This window comes from Tympanuchus pallidicinctus, unplaced genomic scaffold (assembly GCF_026119805.1).
Source record: "Tympanuchus pallidicinctus isolate F22 unplaced genomic scaffold, pur_lepc_1.0 scaffold3, whole genome shotgun sequence".
Classification (NCBI taxonomy): Eukaryota; Metazoa; Chordata; class Aves; order Galliformes; family Phasianidae; genus Tympanuchus; species Tympanuchus pallidicinctus.
This window is the reverse complement of record NW_026294747.1, coordinates 104,582,659-104,606,129: the sequence shown is the minus strand read 5'-3', so window position 1 is coordinate 104,606,129 and position 23,471 is coordinate 104,582,659. Positions and strand designations below refer to the sequence as shown.

The following is a 23,471-nucleotide window of genomic DNA, read 5'->3' as shown; positions in this document are numbered from 1 at the left end:
CATCTGTGTCTGTTGTGCCGTGGATAGATGTGCTGACTGACACGTTAAGCCCCACCAAAGTGGAAATATTACACTGTAAGGGTAGGCCTGCACTGGGGGCTTTGGCAGGATAAGACTACAAGAGCATTGTTTTGTCAGGTGAACTGGTAGATCTATACTGAAAACTACTTATTTGCCAGGGGTAGCAAGGTTTTGGTCACCTTGACAAAGCTTTTCTCTATCCTTTGGCACACACATGGCACATGTGATGCTGATTGAGGTGGATAAACATGGAGGAGGTACATGCAGCTCACGAGGGCTGTGTTTGTGTATGCAGATGTGTTGAGTTTTGTGCTCTTGGCTGTGTTAGCCTGGGCTTTGTGGGGCAGATTTGAGCTTGTATGAATCAGATTGACAGTTATCTGTCTTAGTCATGCCTGATGTGAGCTGTGGATGAGACCTTGCTGATCAGGACTGTGGACTTATTTTCTGCTTTAAATATCTGCTGGGTGCTGGTAATAGTACAGTGCCATGATAATCTTGCAGTAAGCATGTTCAAATCTACATAAATACATACACACACACATATATATACATATATATGTATTTATATATGTGTATCACATATATATACATATATATGTATTTATATATGTGTATATATATATATTTATATAGGAATTCCTTTGTACTGTTTATGTCAGTGCTTTCCTTTATGATCACTAATTCCCAAGTCTTACAGGTCATTTCCTTAATATCACTGAAGAAGCCAGAATGGCTCCTAGAGCAATATATAGATTTTTGGAAGGAAGATGGAAATAAAATGCAGGGGTGGAGGAAGGTTTGTGGGCACTGGAGGGCTGTCCCTTGCTCCTGCAGGGCACTGCAGCCCCAGGCTTGTGTCATCTGTGAACTCAGTTCCACTGTCTTTTAGCCATGCATTGGGAAGTCCTTAAGACATATGTTCTGTCTTTTGTTGTGTATGGTGTTTTGTTTTTTTTCTTCTTTATTCTCTGCTTATCATAATGGGACACTTCATTTTATCATTTTTCTGGAAATGTCTTTGAATTTCTAAGACAGCAAAAGCTGCTGGTGCAAAGGCTGGTGAAAGTACCAAGGAAAGTATTCTTGACCAAAGCACTGCTCTTGATTTCTCTAGTGCTTCTCTCCCCTCCTCACAGTGCCTCCCTCAGCTGTTTCCCAGTGTCCCTCTGAGCAGCTCTTGCATACATTCTCCTGTTTTACTCTCTGATGTTCAGCCTTTCCTCTCCTTACCCAATTCTTCTTTGGCACACAGTCTTCTCAATATGAAAATCACAGCTGTGGAACTCTGCCCATGTGTGCCAACTTTCAAGGGTTAATCTCTATGTTAAGAGCATATTATAAAAGACTTCAAAGTTCCATATTCAGATTCAACCGGGAAGCTTCAACGCTCTTCATGTAATGCCAGACTAAACGTCACTGGCACTCAGATGCCACCGACTGAGTCTTGGTTATGTACCACCAAACTACAGCCTTGCTCTGGGACACATGTTTAGCAGGGTGACCTGGGTCCAGTAAGATTTTTAAATGGCAAACATCTCTTGGATGAGTATATGCATGTATGACAAGGTAATATTGCATTAACTTTCTGAGCATGTGTAAGGAGACAGTAGGAGCTTTAACATATTTAACATATCTTAAGTCACTTTTTATTGATTCCCAAGTTTAACTCTGTTTTGCAGGGACACAAAGGCATATTCTTCAAATATAGTTCCTGTTAATATTTGCATCCCAGCCCCCCAGAGTTTTATCTGTAGCTTTGTTGTGTGTGGCAGGATGATAGTGTAGCATTATGCTCACTCCCAGACATGCTCAAGTGATTTAATTAAGGACTAGTCAGTTTTTCCAGCAGAATTGGGCTGGAAAAGGTGCCATTTCTGGAACAAGGAGGCCCTACCAGACACGGAATGATTCAGAAGAGCCAGAAAAAGAGCCAAATGCCAGACACCACTTACATTATCAGATAATGCCTATATTTGGAAGCTCTAAGTCACCTTTGATTTTATGGGCTTCTACTTTTTCTTTCAAATCTTGGTCTCCTTCATTGTCGGACAGATTTGAATAATTCTATGCAAGTTCAGTAACTTGCCTGTGTCCAGTTTGAATGACTCAGAGGAAATCAGTGTTGCTGCAAACACAACGCTCTTTGTAAGCTGCTGTCTTCCTGCAGGATTATGAGGAAGCAGACTTGCTTTGAAAATTAAAAAAAAAACACAGTAATTATCCTGAGAACATTATCAATCCTGTGAACATTAGATACAGCATTTTCCATAATGTGAAGTCTGTTGGATATAAGACAAATCAGTTTGAAGGCTGATGTTATTTTCTTAGCTGAGTATTTTAAGAAATGTGATATGGAAGGGGGAGAATGCATTTCACCACACTACAAATGAAATGAAATCCACCCTCTTCCTTTTCATAGTACGTTGGGGTTTTTTTGTTGTTTGCTCTCTGTCACAGGTGGTTTGAAACAACTGGTGTATTTTTTCTGAGTAAATATGACTGTCATCAGATTGCGTTTCTAACTTACAGTAGTGTTCTCTTGTGCTGCCTGAATTATGGTGTAGTCAAGGCCTTGGCACAGGAATAATGCGTGAAGGAGTAGGTGGAAGTGGTGATGGAAAAGCCTTCTGTATTGCCCACCCTGAGTTATGAATGATTTTGGAAGTGAAGCTGGGTTACCAGTGTCTGCACCTGATTCCTGTTAGAAGATACATGAAGACAGGTTGCTAAATTCTGTATAATTTCATATGTGCATTTGATTTGCCTGCTTTTTATTTACTGGGCTGCTCCTCTACAATCATTGTATTACTGGCAGTCTCAGGCCCTCTGTGGTTTGATTTCATGCATTTGGGAATTTGAGGATTATTTTCAGCTGCGTAATCGATTTTAAAATCTCTTTTTAAATTAAAAAAAAATAAAGTAAAATCAACAAATAATGAGTTAGAACAGAGTGATCCTTTTGAGCCATTCGTCCAATTAACCTTTGCGTCTCAGGAATTGGTTTTGCTTCTGTTCAGTCGAATGCAATGTATCTCAGCCCTTAACAACCAACATCCCTTCCGAGGACCTCGGAAGCCTTCCACAACGCTTACGTTTGTAACTGCTGCCACTGTCTTGGCATTGCACCAGCTTGCAGAGACACAGTTGGAGAAGTACAGGAAAGGGTACGTCGGCAGCAGGAGAAAAGTCTGTGGGATGGCATCCAACTCAGCAGAGCGTTTCCGGAAAGTGCCGTGCATTCCGGGCTGATGCCTGATGTACCCTGAACTGAGATAGGATAGCAAATGTGTGAACATGATGAGCAAAAGTTGAGGAATTGTGCATGCACCCGAAAGGATTCTCCTGTAACTTCCTCTAGTTCAAAAGCTTGAGGTAATCTTCAGAAAGGGAGATTTTTCACTAGGGGAAATTAAAAGATGATAGCCATTCTCCTTCTCTCCTTCTTGCAAAAAGAATAATGTCTGTGAGATGATCTCATATCTGGGAGAGAATGTAAAGAGGATGCTTCTCTGCTGCTCTTAGTCCTCTATACAGTAGAAAGCTCCAGAATTTACAGGAGGGCTGTGCTGAACATCTCACTACACTGCAGGTACCTTTTCTGGATGAGAAAAGGAATTGTGTTCTAGTGGAAATTAGTATCTTTAGAGTCACAGAGAATCTGGGAGTTTTGTGCAGCTCCCTTCCTAATTTTGCTGTAAATCTCATCTTTATTGTAGCAGCACATTGCAGAGTAGTCATGTATTTTCTGCCACTGATTTGTTATCATCAGGAACAGCAATGCTATAAAATAGAGCACAAGCTCTTCTGCAGTGGTTTGGACCGTGAACCAGCCATCCTGCCTTGATGTTAATGGATCCTGCTCTACTCTCCTTACTGACGTAAGAAATGTCTGTAGCAGCCCAGATCTTGTCCCTTTGGAGAAAGCTTGGAATGGCTGATCCTGAGAGGATGTAAAAAAAATGAGCACATCTCAATTTTCCATCTAAACATCAGGAAGCTTCCATCTAAGCATGAGGAAGCACTTCTTTGCTAGTGCCAGAGCTCTAGCACAGGCTGCACAGAAGCTGCTGTCTCCTTGAAGATCACCAAAAGCCACGTGGATGTGAGCCTGAGTACCCTGCTGTGGGTGTCCCTGCTTGGGCAGATTGACTCCAGAGCTCCCAGCCAACCTCAGCTAGTGTTGGTTGTGGTTTGGGTTGTTTCATGACCATGCCTTACTGCCTCTCAGGGTGCTAGGGAGAAGTTTGGTGTTCTTGCAGCTTTACTTTCTGTTGTGCACTCGTGCTTTGGGAATATCTGCAGAGCAGGGTTTATGAATCATTGTTCCGCTATTGCAACAGCGTAGCAGTGCTGAGGCCAGAGCATTAGTTAAGCATAAATCAGACCTTTGGTATAAAGGCCATTGGTCCTGCAAAACGATGTCCCCACCTCTGGAGGTGTCGGAAAGAGCATGGCAGGGAGAGATCTGCATGCAAGAGAAAATTAAGAAAGCACTATGGGACCTAGGGAATCACTGAAATGGGGAAAAAAGAGTAGTAAACTACTTCAGTTGCCTACAGTCTGTTAGCTTGGATAATGCTGCCATTTTGCCCTCTGATGCTGAGCATCCATAATTCATGTTTTCCCCCTTTTAGTTCCATTACAGCTTCCTTTCTCTCCATAACAAATACTCCAGCCACTCACATAATGTAATAGGATCCATGAATGCAAACATCGAGGGAGCAGCTTTTGTCCGCCTGGCATTATGCCAGGAATTTGCCTGATGGATTTCAACTTCACTGTTCCTTCCATTTACTCCTGGTTCCGTTCCCAGCTGCAGAGCCTTGATGTGCTTTTTGTTTTTAAACCTGTGTGAAGGCAAATCAGTGGTGACTAGACATCGAGGAACAGCTGCTTTCATCCAAGACAGGAAACTGCAGCAGAGCTCCCCTAAATAGATATGTATGTGTATGTGTACATGTTTATATCTATCTATCTATATATATATACATTTTTCTTTTATATAAATATAAAAGAAAACATGGCTCCCAGGTTTGAGCCAGCTTTCTGCTTACTGCAGATATATTTTTTTCCTGGGGACCCTTCCATGCTGTTTCGTTGTGTCATTACCTGGCATGGTCTCCCAGCATTATGGTATGGTGCCTCCATCCAAGGCTGTCAAGCTTTCTCCACAAGCTCTCTGGTAGCTCCCAGCAGATGTTTGACCTGGCAGAAGGCAGGGTTTTTCCCTCCTTTTAAGGAGTGATTGAGAAGACACAGATGTTTTAGTAGAAAAGGAGAAACTGATTTTATTTCCCTGTCAGACTTCGTACATGTAGATGGAGGAAGTTCATCAGGATGAAAGTCATTAAGTCTGCTTTTGCTCTTACTGCTGCTTTTGTTGTTTTGTCTACTTTTCTTGTTACTGTTGGCTTTTTTTTTTTTTCTTTTAAGTTGTTGGAACTTGTGAGGGAAAAGAGAAGTTTGCAAATTGAACACGCCAGCAAAAATTGAGAGGGTTCTTCATGATGTGTGCATTAACGTGGCCTCTGTCACCACAGCTGGAGGCATAATGCTGAGCTCATTGCCTGCCAGGTCACTGTGTGGTCAGCAGCAGGCAGTGGCACAGCTTGCTGCCCATGGCCAGAGCTGGAGCTGGTGCTCATCTGTGTGCCCTGAGGCATCTCCCAGTGCTGGATGTTGGTCTTTCTGCTGCTGGGGGTCTGCGGCTGCCCAAAGTCCTGGCCTGAGAAGCATGGTCTTGGTTTTTCTCTGTGTGTCACTTTTTGGCTGCTCGCTTTCTCCACCCTGCATGAAAGAAGCCAAAGAAGCACATGTTCGGTTCCTTGGCTTCTGGCTGTATTTAAAACAATTAAAAAAGCAGTTAATCACAGTCCTTAACGTTGCCCTGGCTGCATTGGGCTGTGACTCCATCTCCCAACCTCCACAGTAAGCGCGTAGTTGCAAGAGCCGCTTCCATAACCCATTGCCATGATCACCCTTGGGGTGAGAGCCTCAGTAGTTGGTTTCTCCAAGATATCCAGGAGTGTTAGCGTAGCTGAGTCATGCTTTTCCAGTGTTGTTTTTTGACTCTTATGCACATCATTTTTTACAGTGAGGGTGGTGAAGCATTGGAGCACGTTGCCCAGAAATGGGGTGGAAACCTCACCCCTGGAAACACTGGATGGAGCTCTGTGCGACCTGATGTAGCTGTAGATGTCCCTTTTCATTGCAGGAGAGTTGGAGCAGATGACCTTGAGGGGTCCCTTGCAGCTCAGACAGTTCTATGATCTAGGGGGAGCCTTGTTCTACCCCACATGGGGCTGTCATCAGACTTCAGTTGTGAGTAGCTCTTCTGGATGTTTAAAAGATCTATTCAGGGATGTGTAAATCTACCATAAAACTTCACCGTGGACCAAGAAATGGTTAGGGGATCTTAAGAACAAATGGAAGAAGTTTATGGAGTGGAAGGGAGGAAGGAGGGAATGATTTATTCATGATTAAAATAATTGTTTGTGGATGAGTGGTTTTTGCATAGGCTATTTATAATAATGTCTGTGAGGGCTGAAACTACATGATCTTTGTGGTGCTTTTCAACCCAGGCCATTCTATGATTCTAGATGAAGTGAGATTTGATACAGCCATTCTCAGAGGAAGGGTCCAGAAAACAAAGAGAAGTTAAACAGCTTTTTTTGATGTTGTTAACTTCAGTCAGGCTTATGGGCTAATAGAAAGCATGGAGTTTTTGGAAAACCTCAAGCCCTGAACAAAGATTTATAACCTTGCAAAATGAAGTGAGATTGCTTCTTGGTTCACGCTGCTGACAGATGAGAAGCCCAGCTTGGTGTGCAGGCTGCTGTTGAAAGTAGAAAGGCCCACAGAAGATCATTACTTGCCCTGCACCGTGTACTGTAAGGGACCACAAGCAGGAGGCAGCCAGCAGAGCCAGGGGGTGATTCTTAGGAAGGCCCTGACTTTCCCTTTTGCAAGAGCAAAGGCAGCTTGTATGCAGTGGCAATTCAAGCAGGGACGTGAAGTGCGGTGCAAAGATGCGATGATGGCTTGTGGTGAGCAGGAATGCCTCAGCCAGCAAGGAATGTATCAGCAAGTCTGTGGTAGTGGAAAAAGCCTTAATTATTCCTGCATAGGATAGATGGGATTCAAGAGAGGAGCCCAGTCCTACTTCTTAATAACCAGAATACTTTCAGGAAAGAATTGCAACACTGCCCAGAGCAGAAATGTTGTGTAGCTATAGGCATTCACTCAGCACCGTGACTAATCTTCTGGAAACTCAAAGGAATTCCCTTAGAGAGGGAATGCCATGCATCACCCTCAGCCAAAAAAGAAAAAGTCACGTGTTTCCTTGACATCACATCATGTTTGTGTGTTTTTACTGCCATAGGAAAGTTCTTCGTTCTGATCACTGCATGCTTTCAAGTGTTTTGAGTATGGTCAAGGTGCAAGGATATTAAATTTGAGTAGTTTTGTTTGTACAGATCACAGAGCAATGGAGTCAGGAAGTACTTTTAGAATAGTTTCAGGTAGAGCCAGGGCCGCTTTCGTCATGTCAGTACAGTTACTTGCAGTGTGGATCTATTACTAGCGTACTTGAAAGCTGGTGGATTAGAGCAGGTGCTCTGGAAAACAAAAGGTTTTTTTTAGAGAACTCATTTTTCTTCAGCTTTTCTCTTGAGTTAGTGTTCACTTCTGAGGTTGAGGATGAAATAAAAGACCACAGGGTACATGAACAGAGCACATAAAGGCAGCATTGAGCAGACAGCAAGAGCTTGGAAGCAGTGGGATCTTCTAGTAACTGGCTTTGCCTTTCTGCTACATCAGAACTGTCCCCCAGTTGCCAAGCAGCAATGTTCCCTTCTGCTCTGAAATCCTCAACAGACGTGTAAGCTACAAACAGCGCATGTGGGTATGTGCTGCTTCCAGTACTGTGGGATTGCTGGAGTGCCTAAATAAACAGCTTGATTATTTTTTTTCCCCTCAAAGCATGAAACCCCCAGTGCAGCATCTTTGGAAGAAGCTGCATGTCTAAGGTGACCTTGTAGAAAGCAGCACGTAGAAACATTACTTGGAATTGCTGTAAGAGATAGCAGTAAATAACTGGCTATCAAGCACAGTTTTCCAGACAGCGGTTCAGTGACAGTGCTCCAAGGAAAGAAGCTTCTTGTGTGATATATGAAGGGTGTATGTCACCTGAGTGGAAAACAACAAGGAGATTTCAGAAGATACTTAAAAAACATTGATCTCAATAAGTTTAGAACACTGGGTGAAAGTCCTTCCTTAGTGAGAGTCAAACACGAGCTGTCAAAACTGTTGTTGCAAATCTTGCAACAGCTTAGAATTCACTTTTGCTGCATCTCTGCAGGACATGAATGTTTAGAGGGGAGCTCTTCGCCTCCAAGCAAGACAGCATCCCTGTAAATATGATGAGATAAAGTGAAAAGGATTCATGCTTCTTATTTTATTACTTGTTTTTCTGTCACTCGGTGTAAATTGTTTTAAATAAAAACACACTGGCTTATGGAATTTCTGTGGGACTTTTTGACTGTAAATGGGAGGGTAGAACTGTGCAATGAGATGTTTATCTCTACTTGTATACTTGCATTTTGGCTGTCTACTTTGTCTTTCTTGTGCAGCTGCTGAATGTCAGGTAGTCCACAGTTAATGTTTGTAAAACAGATCAGTAAATTGTTAGAAGCATCAACAGCATCAGTTGATGAATTTTTCCTTTAATGATCAAGCGTTCAAAGTGTTGGGCAAAGACTGCCTTCAAAAGGAAAATAAAAAAGTAATTTGCGTAATTACAAAGCCCTTGTACAGCTTTTGAAAGGGGGTGACAAATTGCTAGCTTTCACTGTGTACATATGGATGTGAAGCAGTCTTTGTAGAACTCCCACTGGCTGTCAGCACTCTGAATTCTCCATGCATGCATGCTAGACTTTCTCCCTCTGTGCTTCTCCAAAATGTACTGTGCCAGAGGCTGGGCACCCAACACTAAAAGGTGAGCCCCGAATTCAGAGGCAGGCCTTGATCATGGCTGTATCAGTACCACCTATGTTATTTGGAGAACAGTGATATCCATGATGTGTTGGCCAAGATTCCTTCCAAAGTTCAAGGCAGTGCACGTTCTTACAGTATTTTTAAATGCCGTCTCTCATTGCTTCTGTAGTTCAGCAGAATACCTTTTCTTTCTGATTATCCCCCTTTTCATAGAATCATAGAATGGCCAGGGTTGGAAGGGACCTCGAGGATCATCAAGCTCCAACCCCCCTTCCACAGGCAGGGCCGCCAACCTGCACATTTAATTCTAGACCAGGCTGCTCAGGGCCCCATCCAACCTGGCCTTGAACACCTCCAGGGATGGGGAATCCATAGCCATTTCTGAAACATCTCCAGTCTTCTCTGTCTTGGTAGTAATAGGCTCTAGAGGCTGGAAATTGATGGTCTGGGACTATTGTATAATTCTCTGGATGTAGGCTTTTTGTGATGCTTTTGAAGATGTCTGAAAACTGGAAATACATTAAAGTGAAAAGACACTTGCGTTGAGGGTTTTAGGCTGTGAATACTTGTAATGGAAAGCATTGTAGTACAATAGAAGGGTATCACTAAAGTTTTGCTGGCTGCTGTTACAGGATGGACATACATAAATAATGTATAGGACACTGGTGGATTTTCCAGAATTATGCAACATTGCTCTGAGGTTCAGAAAGCCTGATAAAACTTCTTGTAGTAGTGCATGGCAGATTATGTCCTTTGGCAGACTGCTACAACAGCTCTGCACCCTCTATTGAATGTGAGCTTTTTACTGTAGTGGCTCTTTGCTGTGACTGCCTAGAGTCATGAGACTAATTTAAACAATGTTTATGTGCATAATTTGACTCTTCCACTGCAACATAAAGGTTTGTGTAACCCTGAGTAAAGGAAGTTTTCCTTGGGACTGCAAGGGTAATATATTGAGCAAGTGTTTTTGAGGCTGGGTAGGGTCATTAAGTCGTTACCTAAATTGTGCATCTGTTGGGCTCCAACTGTGGAAAATATTTATAGACCTGGATCAGGTCCCCTCTCAGTCTTCTTTTCTCAAGGCTGAACAGACCCAGCTCACTCAGCCTTTCTTCATAAGAGAGATGCTCCAGGCCCTTCACCATCTTTGTGGCCCTCCGCTGGACTCTTCCCAAGAGATCCTTGTCTTTTTTGTACTGGGGAGCCCAGAACTGGACACAGTACTCCAGATGAGGTCTCACCAGGGCAGAGTAGAGGGGGAGGATCACCTCCCTCGACCTGCTGGACACGCTCTTTGCAATGCACCCCAGTAAGCCATTGGCCTTTATGGCCACAAGGGCACACTGCTGGCTCATGGCCAGCCTGTCATCCACCAGGACACCCAGGTCCCTCTCTGCAGAGCTCCCCTCCAGCAGTCATCCCCCAGCCTGTAGTGCTGCATGCAATTATTCCTCCCCAGATGCAAGACTCTACACTTGCTTTTGTTAAACCTCATCCGGTTTTTTTCTGCCCAGCTCTCAGCCTGTCCAGGTCTTGCTGAATGGCAACACAGCCTTCAGGCGTGTCAGCCAATCCTCCCAACTTTGTATCATCACAAACTTGCTGAGGGTGGCCATTATCCCCTCATCAAGGTCATTGATGAAGATGTTGAACAAGACCAGACCCAGCACAGACCCCTGAGGAACAGCGCTGCTTACAGGCCTCCAACCGGCCTCTGCACCACCAACAACGTCCCTCTGTGCTCTGCCAGTCAGCCAGTTCTTAACCCACCTCACTGTCCAAAAGGTTCCAAGGTTCTTTTACATACCTTGGTTTAGCAATGATTTTATCTGAGTAACTGGTCTTACAGGGCAAAATCCTGCTGGGACAACTTGTTAAACGCAGTTCAGTGAACAGGTTTTAGCCTCTAGAGGCAGACTTAGGAAAGATTCAGTAGGTGAGGAAGTTTGGTTTGCTTAGCAAGTGGCCTTGCTGGAACAATTATTGATCAGGCTCTATTAGCCCAATTTCAAACAGTTATGTATGTTTTCCTCCTATCTCCCTCAAATTTCTTGAGGGTTGTCTTTGTTACTGTATCTCATTTGTAATACTGTAAATCCCTGGGAATGGCTATTGCTGAAGTCATGGAAGTTGTTGATACTGAAGAACTGAGTTGATGAAAAATGATAGAAATGTTTATACTCTTTCCCTGTGTTTCCTGTTCAGCAGGTCCTTCAGTGTTAACTTAGAGTATTGAAAATATAATGATCAATGCAGGTTCTTTGTGAATCAGATTCAGATGTACACGTAAGGCAGAAACCAGAAAATCTCTTTGGGACAGCTAAATCAAAGTAACACCGTTTCTCTGTTCCTTTGTTTTATTATATCCTGAGTGCTCTTTCATCTGTACTTCTATAAGCTTCTTCCAAGTGTGAAACTGAAAGGAGAAGTTCAGTTCTGCTGTTACTTGTGTTTCTGTAATGCTTGCAATGGAGTGATTCACTCTCTTTTCTGTTTGTTTTTTTTTCTTACAGTATCAAGCTTTTGGCTGTGCAGGAGCTGCTTGATAGAGAAGCACTGGAAAAGGTATTTAAAATGTGCTTAGTACAACAGTAGTAATAGGTTGGAGCTCTTAAAGCACTCTGTGTTGGTAGGATTTCTTAACACTGTGGAAAATCATGTGGCATAAAACAGGACCTCTTTCTACCTCCATAGCACACGTAGTTGAGGGGGCAACACTTTATCCGAGTTGTCTGGTTTTGGTGTTTTTAAAATAATCTTGGAAGGTTTACAGCCACTCCTCTTGCAAAACAGGATAATATTACCAAACTGTCATTGTGTGCAGTAGTCAGCTTCTCTGGCATCTCACACCCAGTATATTTCTCACCTTTTTGTCAGACGTTCACCTCCCCTTGGCCCAAGGCCTCCAAAAACAAGGCTTAGCCAGAACAAATGACCTGGTGGGAATTGCTCTTTTTTGCCATTATTTGAAGCTGTGCAGGAAGCTCTTCAGAAAAACTCTGCAACAGAAAAAGGATCTTTCTAAATTGAGCTCTGAATATTTGACATCTGCTTTTATACATTGCCAAGTTTAAAGAATTTAAAAGCCCAGTTTACCCCTCTGGAAAACAACACTATGGAATTATGTAAGTCTAAAGAAATTTAGTTGTCTTTATTTGTTAAATACAGGAGGCTAAAAGAAGACTAGAACAAGATTCCTTGCTCTTGCAGGTTCAGGCTTGAGAATGCATGCTGAGTTTTATATTTGTAAATCATATATCTGCATGATACTGCAGGAATGCAGAATATCATCAAATAATATTTTAGTATTCATTACAAGATTGATTTTCAGCTGGTTTCTTTTTTCATGGGAAGATTTCTGTAAGTTAGCTGTGGACATAATAACCTAAAATTATTGCACCACAGTTTCTATTGTGTCATTATTTCCTTGGCTACAGTGATCTATGTTGTTTTCCCAGTATATATAGTCTTACATATTTTATTATTTTTACGTGTTTTTCCCACCTTGCCTACTGAGAGTGATCCCACCATGAGAAGCTTTGTGTTATGCAAAAAGATAACTTGTTAAATTTTCAAAACCCTGATGTTTGTCAGTGGAAATTTGGCCAAAAGCCTTCCAGTAATTTTTGCATTTACATTGAGAGTTGCGAAGACAGAAGTGGTGATAGGGTATAATTATAGGTCCTGGCTCTGAACCAGCTTGTCTTACCCTTGGTGCTGCTCATCAGGCCTTTGTCTCTGTGGAGTGCTGCTGGCACCTGTAAGTACCACAGCAGCCCATTAATTAAACAGGAAAATAATCGATGATCTCTGCGAAACAGCCAGGTCACATGAGAATAAAAGAGTCATCTCTACTTGGAGGAAATTCTGGGTGGAAATTGGGATTGTGTTTGTTTTGGCCACAGTCCCTCAGGCCGTCCCAGCAGGTACCCACATGGCGTGGCAAGCGTGTGTACTTGCTAACCCAGCTCACCCTGGCTGTCACAGGATGGTGTTGCTGACATGTTGGCATTCCTCTGCTGCAGAACGGCCACAGACTTTTGCCCAGGGCAGTCATGAATGCAAGTGGCAGGATGCCAGGTGGTAGCTTGCCTCTGTGACAGTCTCCTTCCCACAAGGGTTTGAGGCCATCCAGGCTGCAGAGAGAAGTACTTTAGGTACCCAGGTGTGCAGATGTGCCTCATCCTATAAGGAGCTTCATTTCCTCTGCCAGGAGCACAGCTCTGCATCTTTCTTTTTAGATAATAACCAGAGTGAGGCACCTAGCCAGGTGACATTTCACATTGGTTTCTGTTACAATATTTAAATCTGTTTTGCATTTCCTAATGCAACAAGTATGCAAAAACAGCTGCAGTCATTGGTGCTTTATGCCAGCAGACACATAGGAAGAGTTGTCTTCAGAATACTTTTTTCTTTGTTTTGTTACTAACTTTGTGTTTTCTCTTAAAGGCACTGCTGATAAAAATCTGGGGGCCACATTCTCAGCTGTAGTAAATTAGCTCACCTTTGCTTAGCAGAGATACTTAAATTTGTGTTTGTTGTTCCTCCAACCTGCGTCTATAGAAGGAAGTAGTGATGGTGCTTTTGGGTTGGACTTCTCCATTCTTCTGCATATTTTGTGTGCACATACTTCATCTTTTAGTTTGGGATAGACCAGCAGACTTCCTGTGGTCTGCAATACAGGCTCAGGGTGAGCAGAAACCTCTGCAGTATTTCTTTGAGTAAAAGCAACACTTCAGCATATGTAGAGCAGGAGACTAAACTGAAATGGGTAGCAATGCTCCCATTAGCTGCAGTCAGCCTTGGATCTTCCATGCAATTAAATTTGGGTGTGGGTGTTATCCTTGACATTTGCTGTGATTTTGTGTTTCAGTCACCTGTAAGTAGTTTATCTGCATCTGGCTGTATCTCTGTGAAGCTTACTGTTTAGCTCAAATACAGAGCTAAAAATATCCTTGTATTCTGTCAAAAGTTTCCTCCAGCAGCCCTCCAGGCATTAACTCTGGTTCTTGAGTTCATCTCTCTGCCTTGAGAGTTGAGTTACTGTGGAAAGTTAAATAATCTGTACAACAGCTTTCTATTTAGTAAATCACTGGTAGCATTTTATAAGGTAAGCTTTCTTTTGAGATCAAGTAATGGTAAGCCATTATGTTCCTAATTGTGTATTAATAAGTACATCTGCTGTTACTTGAAATGAGAAGGGACCATTTACTCCAAAGATCAAGCAGTTTGCCAATTTCCCACCCAGTAAGCACAAGTTGTGTAATTCCGTCTGCTCAGCAGTTTTTAGAAGCGTGGAATTCATTTACAGAATGACAATTGTTCTGCTTGCTGTGAGAAGTGATTTAGAGATACGCTGGGCAGGCTTATGCAAGGTAGGAATTGGGGTGAGAACTGTCATTTTTTTCAGGGATAACGTTGAAGTTGATAGGTTTCCAAGCTGCAAGTTTCATGTCAAACTCTGTGCCACTGATTGCAAATTTCTGTTTTGGGAGCTTGGTCCAAGAGGTCAGTGAAACAAAAGAAAGAAGAGGAATTAATTACCAATAGGCTTACATTCTCTGTTTGGGGATTTTCACCTTCACTGGTGAAGCTTTGGAAGTCACAGATAAAAAGGGGTTGAAAGTCCTTTACCTGGTGTTGAGGTCCTGTAGCTATGAAGTGTAGGATACATTAGTTAGGCACCAGATGTGGCCACATAGCTTCTAGATGACTTAATATAGAAGAGATCTCTTCCATCTCTTGGCCAAACATTATATGCTTGTCTGCAAGGCACTAATGCTGGTGTGGACACAAACAGTTGGGATGATAAAATGAGTAAACTGATCAGGCTTCTCCAGATAATTTTTTCTTCCTCGTACAAAGAAGTTCTTTCTTTCCTTGAAGAGAGCATCTTTATTCCATTGAATGAAAATGAAAGCTTAGCAAATGTAAGCAAGCAAAGGCTAGAATCTGTGCTGTTTTTTCTGACTTTTTCCTCAGCTGCACAGGCAACAGCTGGAATTGTCTCCTGTGATGGGAAGCCCATTTCCTATGTTTTGTCACTCATAGGAAAGGGTAGGTGCCTGTATGTGGGTGATGCTCACTACATACAGCGCCTCCCTGCCATGTAGAATTTTCATACCATGCCTGAGGAGTCAGTGAGCCATAACTGAAGTGACACCGAGGAAGTGGCATTATTTACTAAGAGAATTTAGTATTCTGATAGGTAGCTACCTGCCAGCAATCAGAAGCGGGTCTTGTCTGAGGCCTTTAGGTGTTGAACAGGGTGAGTAATTTTATCTATTTTATCTACTTTTACAGGGTAAAACCCAAGAGATCAGGACAGGAGGGGGTGCTTCTTTCTTTTCCTGTGGCATCACGCTAACAGTGAAATTTCAGCTGCTGTGAAAAATGAGCTTATAAATGCTGAGCTGCCCTGTGCAATCCCTGCTGTAGTGTTTGCCTTTCTACACGGCGCGCAGAGAATTTTAACTAGAAATTTGCTTTTGTTTTCTTGATCCAGTGTACTGTTTCCTCCAGATATTATCTGAACATAAAAAGTATGACGTCAATTGAGGTTCCAGAATTTCCAGTATGAAATGAATCTGCTGGAAGTTTTTTATTTATCTTTTGTCTGCTTTTGAGTAGATTGAGCCAGATCAGTGCTTAATCGTGATTAAACCCATTGTAATCTCCGTTCTTTATAAAATCCCTCTCAGAGCCAGGCAGGTTGTTTATTTGGGAAAGGCTATCCGTAGGAGCTTTGCAGTGTTTGGAAGAGAGCTCCTGTTTTCCATGTATATGGGTAAGCACAAGCTGTGTGTTCACTCACTAGTTGTAGCTGCACTATAGTAGGCTTCACATGAAGCAGTTGGTCACCAGAGCCATGTGCCTGGCCCATCATCTTGGTTAGAATGCTAAGTGGCTGCTCATGTCCTAAATGCTGCCCTTGCAAGCAAACCTTAGTCATCGCCTTCAGGCCAACCTGGGTGCTGCCACTGATGATTCCTGTGGGAAGCACAGGGCATCCCCACTGCAGGTTCTGTGACTGCTGTCTGAGATCTGCAGGTTAAACCACTTGGAGTGCAGCTGTTGCCTGTGCAGCCAAAATATCCTGTGTTGTCCCCTATGGGGACAGGCTGAGGGAGCTGAGCTTGTTCAGCCTGGAGAAAAGAAGGCTGCAGGGTGACCTCATTGCAGCATTTCAGTACCTGAAGGGAGCCTACAGAGGGGAGGGGAATCAATTCTTTGAAAGGGTAGAGAACTGCAGGACAAGGGGAAATGGTTTCAAGTTGAGGGAGGGAAGATTTAGGTTGGATGTCAGGGGGAAGTTCTTCACACAGAGAGTGGTGAGGTGCTGGAACAGCTGCCCAGAGAGGCTGTGGATGCCCCGTCCTGGAGGTGTTCAAGGCCAGGTTGGATGGGGCCCTGGGCAGCCTGGGCTGGTATTAAATGGGGAGGTTGATGGCCCTGCCTCTGGCAGAGGGTTGGAGATTCATGATCCTTGAGGTCCCTTCCAACCCTGGCCATTCTGTGATTGTCACCACTGTTGAATCTTCTGGAGAGCAGCATCTTGCAGCAGTCTCTGAGAGAGAGGGCTTGTCCTAGCCTCTTGCAATCTTCCTTGGCTTTAGAACTACTGATTAAAAAATATAAGGTAATTGACAGTGAATGAATTAGTCACTGGAGAGCAGTTGAATTTACTGTTCTCAGAACTGTCCCTTCTGGAAAGAGGTTGACCCCTTTGAAACTTAAGTATGCTAGGATGTTCCCTACAGTAGCAGTCCAGCTTTCAGAGAGCAAGCAAAGGAGATGTGAGCTATGCCATCTTCCTGCTGTCTTTCTTTCCTTTCTCTTGCTTGCAACCTGTGCACGGATAATGCTCAGCAGTGCAATCTTTTTTAGACCTCATCCCTAGATCCAGAAACCTCTGGGTAAAGGGAAGAATACCTGGTATATACCTATGCCACTAAGCTGGTTTCAGTTGATTGGAGCACAAGGCCATGGTTTCTGTCACAGTAACTGTTAGGGAAGCCATGAGCTCAACCCAGACTTTACAAGGGTGTAAGGGAAATGTGTAGAAGTTGAAATGCAATGGAAGTGTATCAAATGGATGTGAACATCAACTTTGCTCTCACTCAGAAGTGACATACCTGATGGCATTCAGGGGAATCGCAGTGTTCTGCTATTGAATTGTTGACACCACCTCTTGCAGTATGGGAGGCTTCTTCCAGGTTATCCCATCCACGTGGTCTGCAGCATGGGAAGCACATGATCTGTGCGACTTGCATCTCTGGCTTATCTTGGTTGAATGTTTTTTTTCTGGTTGTTTTCCATCTTTTTTCTTACGAAGCACTGCTATGCACATTACTGGGAGCCATGGAGGGCACAGTGGCTCTTCAAATGCCTTTCTTTAGGAGGTGCTCTGTTATTCTGTTTGGAAGCATAGCTGTGCATCTGTGACAGCTAGTGATCTGGACACTGCTCCTTATACCAGATGGGCTTTTTTTTTTGTGAAGCATCTACTGTGGTCCCAAGACAGAAGCTGATCTCATCCGTCAGTTAAATCATTCTTTACGCTTCCAGACCAAGGAGAGATGAAAAATGTATGATTACAAATGTGTTTAAGTTTTGTCTGTGAGTAATATGAAGAGTCCTTGATCTGTCTTTTTTTCCTTGCTTTCTTTTGTAAGGTGGCAGAAGACAAAACCAGTTCATAGAACAGGACAGGTTTTGAAGCATTTTGAGTAAGGTTATTTATGTTTCTGTTTTTTTTTCCCTGTTTAATAGTTTGTCACAGCAGCAAGAGTTTTGTAATGTCATCCTAAATCTTTTCTTTTTTTTTTTGTCTGCTTATGTGAATTAAGTAATGTTTGTGCTCTCTATGGGGAGCCAGAGTTCATTGCATCTATTTGAGCAGAGCTTTGGTCAGGACTGGAGAACAGCGTGTGGCCTCTCTGGGAGGGGTGGGTGCTGCAGGGTGAAGACAAAAGACCAGCTATGACATACAAACCTTTAAATAAAGAATGTGCTGTTTCAGAGAGGAATGAGTGTCCAATCAGACTCTTTAAATTAAGAACTAGAAGGGTGAAAAAGAATTAAGAAGAAGCGTATGAGATTTAAAAAAGAAAGGTGAGATGATGTTCTAATGGTAGCAGCCTGAAAGAGATGCTCCTAACAATAAATATCCAATAAATAAATAATGGAATAGGATACAAGACAGATACAAATAGCTTTACAGAAGGTGGCACAGTGTCCTGTAATGTAGTGTAATCAGTGCCTGAGGGAAGAAGAAATGTTTGAGACTGGTAATGGTTGAATCGTATTATATTACTCTTCCTTGTTTTTGGGTTCTTATCACGAGAGAGAATGTTTGTTCCAAACAAAGATGTAAACTAGCCAGGGAAGATGGTAATATAACAGCAGGAAGGGAATGGATGGAAGTAAAATGCCCTGTGAAATGGAGGTCTTTATAGAGGAGGTGACCAAACTGACGTAGTAATGAGAGCTGTTCCTTTGTCACAGTCAGAGCAGTTCTCCTAACACACTGCTTTATTCTTGCTCGTGATGCATATCAGCACAGTCCAACATTGCCTCTCTGTATATCCCAGAAGCTTCAAGAAAAGAAATCTTACTTGCATCTGTAGAAATGAGTAAACTTTGCCATTGTAGTGGATTGGGACCTAGCTGGATCCTGTGCTTGTGCAGCTTTCCTTGATAAATAACATTCACAACTGTCTGATTGCCCCATTCCCTCGTGTTCTTTCTTTGTGTTGGCACAGTGTCTTCCCATAACTTCTCCTTTGGCTCAAGGCTGTGTGCAGGTAAGCAGATTCAGATCATGGCAAATAGCTCACTGGATTCATTTGTTTGGTTTTAGCTGGCGAACAAGAAACCGGTTCTTAGCACTCTTGGGTCTCATGTTTCATAGGCAGACTTTTATTTACCTTCTATATGAAGGGCTGAGTTGTGATAAGTTGATGTTCAGCTCTTGTAGTCGTGGTGTGTGCTGGGTGAGTGAGGTTGCTGTCCCAGTGGTATGGTTTTGCACTACACTGTGGAAGTTGATAGGAGCTTCCTAGTTGCACGAGAAAACTATTGGCCTAGGGACTAAAAGTAAAAGAGAGTTCTCAGAAAGATACTGACTGCTGGTTGCCTGCTGCCTCATATCTAGTTCAAATGAATGCACAGGTTAGCTCTCCAGACATCTGCCGTGCAAGCTGTGGCTCTGTGAAATGGTAGCCACGATCATAGAATCATAGAATGGTTTGAGTTGGAAGGGACTTAAAGATCATCTAGGTTCCAGCCTCCCTGCCATGGGGATGGTGCAGCATGAAGTGCTTCTCTGTGCTCTGGCTAAGCATTCAGTAGCACACCTCATGGAGGACTTGCAGCTCTGGTCACTGCTTCAAGCACTCTGTGTAGCAGTATGCTTGTAATATTAAAAAACAATAAAAAAATCTATTGCCTCATTGCTTTAATAATCTCAGTAATACCTCCCTAAGCAGATGTGTGTGTTCCCTGAGAGATGCTCTGTGCTTTTTTTCTGTTGGCTGAAGTGAAGGCAAAATGAAACTTGTCTTCTTTGTTTGGAAATAATGAGACGGAAAAAATGAATAAGCAACTGAACATTTACAGCAGGCAGCATAGTAATAAGTAAATAATTCATCTGTGTTGTGGCTATGATTTTAGCAGAGCCAACCAGTTGAGCAGACTGCTTTATAACAATATGGGGAAAGTGCTTGAACTCAACCACTCATCTCCTGTAAAAGCAGCTTGATGAAAAAGATACCCTTGTAATCATGAGGGTTTCTTTTTTGTTCTTCTTTATAGCGTATCAGCTCCCTTAGCATGCCATTATGCTGTTAATGATTATACTGCCTACTTATGCAGACAAAAACACTTACTTGAAAAGGCTTCAGGAAGGAATTGCAAGGCTTTATGCCCATCCTTGACAGGCACGTGAGCCTTAATTCTGGTATTATGTTTAAAATAATGTTCTTAAGAGTAAGAAAATAGGTCTTCAGGAAGAGTTTTCTGCAAAATAAGTCTGTCCCATGAAGCACAAGGAAAAAGCTCCGCTTGTAGCAGGAACGTGAGAAATTAAAAGCCTGCAAAACTGCTCGTGTGCACAAGTTGGCCAGTATGGATGTTCTCCTTCGTAGCAGAAAGGCAGCATAGATTTCTGCCAAGCACAAACTATGATTGCTTCCTGTTAAATGACAGCCTGACCGAAAGATGTTTTGTGCTCTATTTTGGCAGCATGCAGTTGAGCATCAGGCATCCACCTTTAACAGTGCCCCCAGCACTTAAGTTACTGTGCTGCCTCTCAGTTATTTCGCTGCTCTGCACCAAGCTTTCCATGTCTTCCTTTTCAAACTCTATAAAAAGACACTGTTTATGTAAATAATAACTGGTGTTTAGAATGAAGCTGGAAGGACACACCAGTGAATGATCTGAATTGTTGTCCCAGGAACACTGTGATTAAAAGATGAGCCCAGAACTGTTTTTATGGGCTACAGTCTGTTTTTTCAATCATATTGTCAAGGATAAAGAATGTAATTTCCTCTCAGATATTACAAGGAATTAAGCAGTCGAGTGACTGTGGTGAGCTGTATGTAATTCATCTGGGAGGACAGTGCAGAAGCTCACTGTTGAGTTTTTCCAACATAAGTACTCAGAATGGAAAACAAATAACTTGAGGGTGCAAACTAACATTCCTACCACTCTCCAACCGATCCTTTAGAGCTTCATTTAAAGAAAAAATAAAAATCCACTTTGATTCAGACAGGTTTGTGTTACGGAAACAAATCGTTATAAACTTTTGATAGTTGAGATAATGTTAAATTTATCAGCATAATTATTTCCCGCACATTCATGAAGTACAATGGGTGAGTAATACAGCAGCTGCAGAATGGAGCCTCGTGTTCCAGTTTGGTTCAAATCCATGGGCTGGCTCCAAACACAGCTGAATTCATAAAGGTGCTCAGATACGTCCTGCAAAGGTGATCAGATCCGTGCTTTGCTTTAGTGTTCCTCTGGTGACTAGAGCTGTGTCTCTGTGTGTGCTCAGAGTTACCCTGATCTCGACATCTTAATTGCTTGCCTGTGCTGGACATAACTGGGCTTGGACAGTGAGCTTTCCTCATCCTGTCTCCTCTGAGGAACTCAACCCAGGAGGTTTCCTTTTTTCTGTATTGAACTTAGAAATGATCTTTGCAGCAGAGTCTGGAATTCAGGACAAAGGTTGCTACGTAGCTTTTGGATGATGAGGCTCTGGCATGGTAGATGCTTGCTCTCCAGCCCATAACGTGGTGCTTGAAGCTGTCAGGAGCTAAAAAAAGAAATCCTTCTTCTGTGGATGTCTCTCTGAAATACTGGTCTGCTACGTGAGAAGGAAAAGCAGTGTTTTTTTCAGACAAGACTGAACTATGCTCATTGTACCTAATTGAGAGAACAGGGATTGGTTGCACAGCTGGAACCTCGTGGTGGAGGTAGGGCAACAGAAAACTTCAATCAACTTGCATCTCACTGGGTCTGGAAGGAGCTCGTATTTTCCAACATAGATGTGTGTGTATGCATGTTATCACAGCAAACAAGCTTTGTCCATGGTGATGGTGCCTGTAGGTGCAGTTTTATGTGTGAAAAGAGACGCTGGTCAAGGCTGCAGCTGGATGGGCAGTGCTCAAGTGCTCTGCCTCTGTTTTGCTGCTCGCAGTGAGTTTCTGTTTGAGGGATGCATTCAATAATGTTTGCAAAGAGTGTGGAGGATGGCTGGACTTTGTCATCAATCTTAACGCTGTGATTTAGCTCTAGGAGCGATGAGCCAGTGAGTACAGAAGGGAAGATGTTGCCCCGGGTCCAGATGACATGGCATGAACAGGACACACTAACATGGCAAGATGGGCTGATAACCTTGCCAGGAGTAACTCCGCGTCTGTGGCGTGTCCAATAGATTTCTTCCTTATCTTAGCTTTCATCATACAGTTTTTTCTCCTGAAGTTTGTTACTTGGCTTCTGTAAGTCACACTTTTTCTTCACTGTAAAGTTATTCATGAGAGGAAGGAAGTGCAATCCTTTTCCATAACAAAACGTATCAATATGTCTGAGACCTTTGTTGTCTGTGGAGTTTTGAAAATACCAATAATTATCTGTCTGGCAGGCCTCCATCTACCTGCCAGGGTCTGTTTGCCTTTTTGTGCTATCAGTGCTTGAAGAACACGATCGATAAGTATTACAAAACCTTCCATGAGGTCTTCCTGGAAGACAGTAATCGAATGGGCATGTATAAAACATTAGTCACAATAGCACAGGGCCACCCCCTTCCCTGCATTATCGGAGTGGTTCCTCTGAAAGGAGGCTGCAGTGCATCCCACACATCGGCGTCTGCATCCCCATGGTGTGTTTTCAGGAGTGATCAGGGTTTGGCTTCTTCTGCAAACAGGAAACGGATACGCTTCAAGGAAAGGCAAACAAGCAGTGAAGGCCTGAGACTGCACTGCTGTCAGTAGGAAAAAGGATCCAGTGTTGAGTCTGTCCTAGGCTTTAGTCATAATAATGCTTCCTTCTCTGCTGTTATGTTTGCTTATGTGAGAACCCAGGCACAACTGCACAGGCGACTTGAATGACAGGTCCAGATTTCTACTTCAAGATTTTTCCAGGATCTGCAGTTTAAAACAGGTAGTGACTTTTGACATGACAATACAGTTAAATGTCTGTCTTTCTGATGCTGAAAGTCTCCTTTTCAACTGCTGCCAACTCCCTCACTCTTTGTTCCTTGTGCTCCAGGTCTTTTTCACCATGATGATTTAAAATCTCTACTCGTGTGCCATCCCTTAACATATCTGAAATGCTAAGGAATTGATAGAAGTTTCACATGCACCTTGTTTAGTCATGGAATTTACTCCCCCAGTGCCTCTTAAAAACGCAGAGACTGTGTTATACACATAGGTCAGTCTGAGAGTATTGCCTCCTGTTTATTTCCATCAAAAAACTACAGCAGATGCAAAGAGCAAGCACAGTAACACCAGTTGATAGAGCAAACTCTCAGCTACAAAAGCTACTGTTTGGTCTCCATAAACGTTCAACAAATGTCCATGAATGTCACTGGGTGCCATTTTTCCTGCATGGAGAGGTTCAGTGACGCACCTTCGCTCCATCCACACTTCCATGTCAGATGCCATTTTGTCAGACTGCCCCTCTGCTGCCATCTGTCACGCAGCAACAACATGTAATGGAATACTGGTGGGAAGGTTCAGCCTCTACTGCCATACCACCAGCATCCACCTCTGATGCGACAGGCCAACGTGATAAAATTCTCTTTCTTAAGCAGCACTAACACCACCTTTGCTTTGAAGAAGCAAATTGTCGTTTACATTTGCTGCTGCACTCTTTTGGCCTGAAAGCTTTTGTGGTAATTGAAGAAAATGAGCATTTAATTGCTTTGAGTGCCTTTCTGAACTTTAGGCAAT

General features: G+C 42.9%; 1 protein-coding gene across 2 annotated transcripts in view; it reads left to right on the top strand.

Annotated features, from left to right (window-relative positions):
- The window catches only part of EEPD1 (endonuclease/exonuclease/phosphatase family domain containing 1), a 60,271-nt gene that overhangs the window by 23,325 nt on the left and 13,475 nt on the right, over positions 1–23,471 (top strand). For both annotated transcript variants that reach the window (XM_052693248.1, XM_052693247.1), the window contains exon 2: positions 11,532–11,583. In XM_052693248.1, the coding sequence (XP_052549208.1) occupies positions 11,532–11,583 (52 nt within the window). The remainder of the gene's footprint in view (positions 1–11,531; positions 11,584–23,471) is intronic.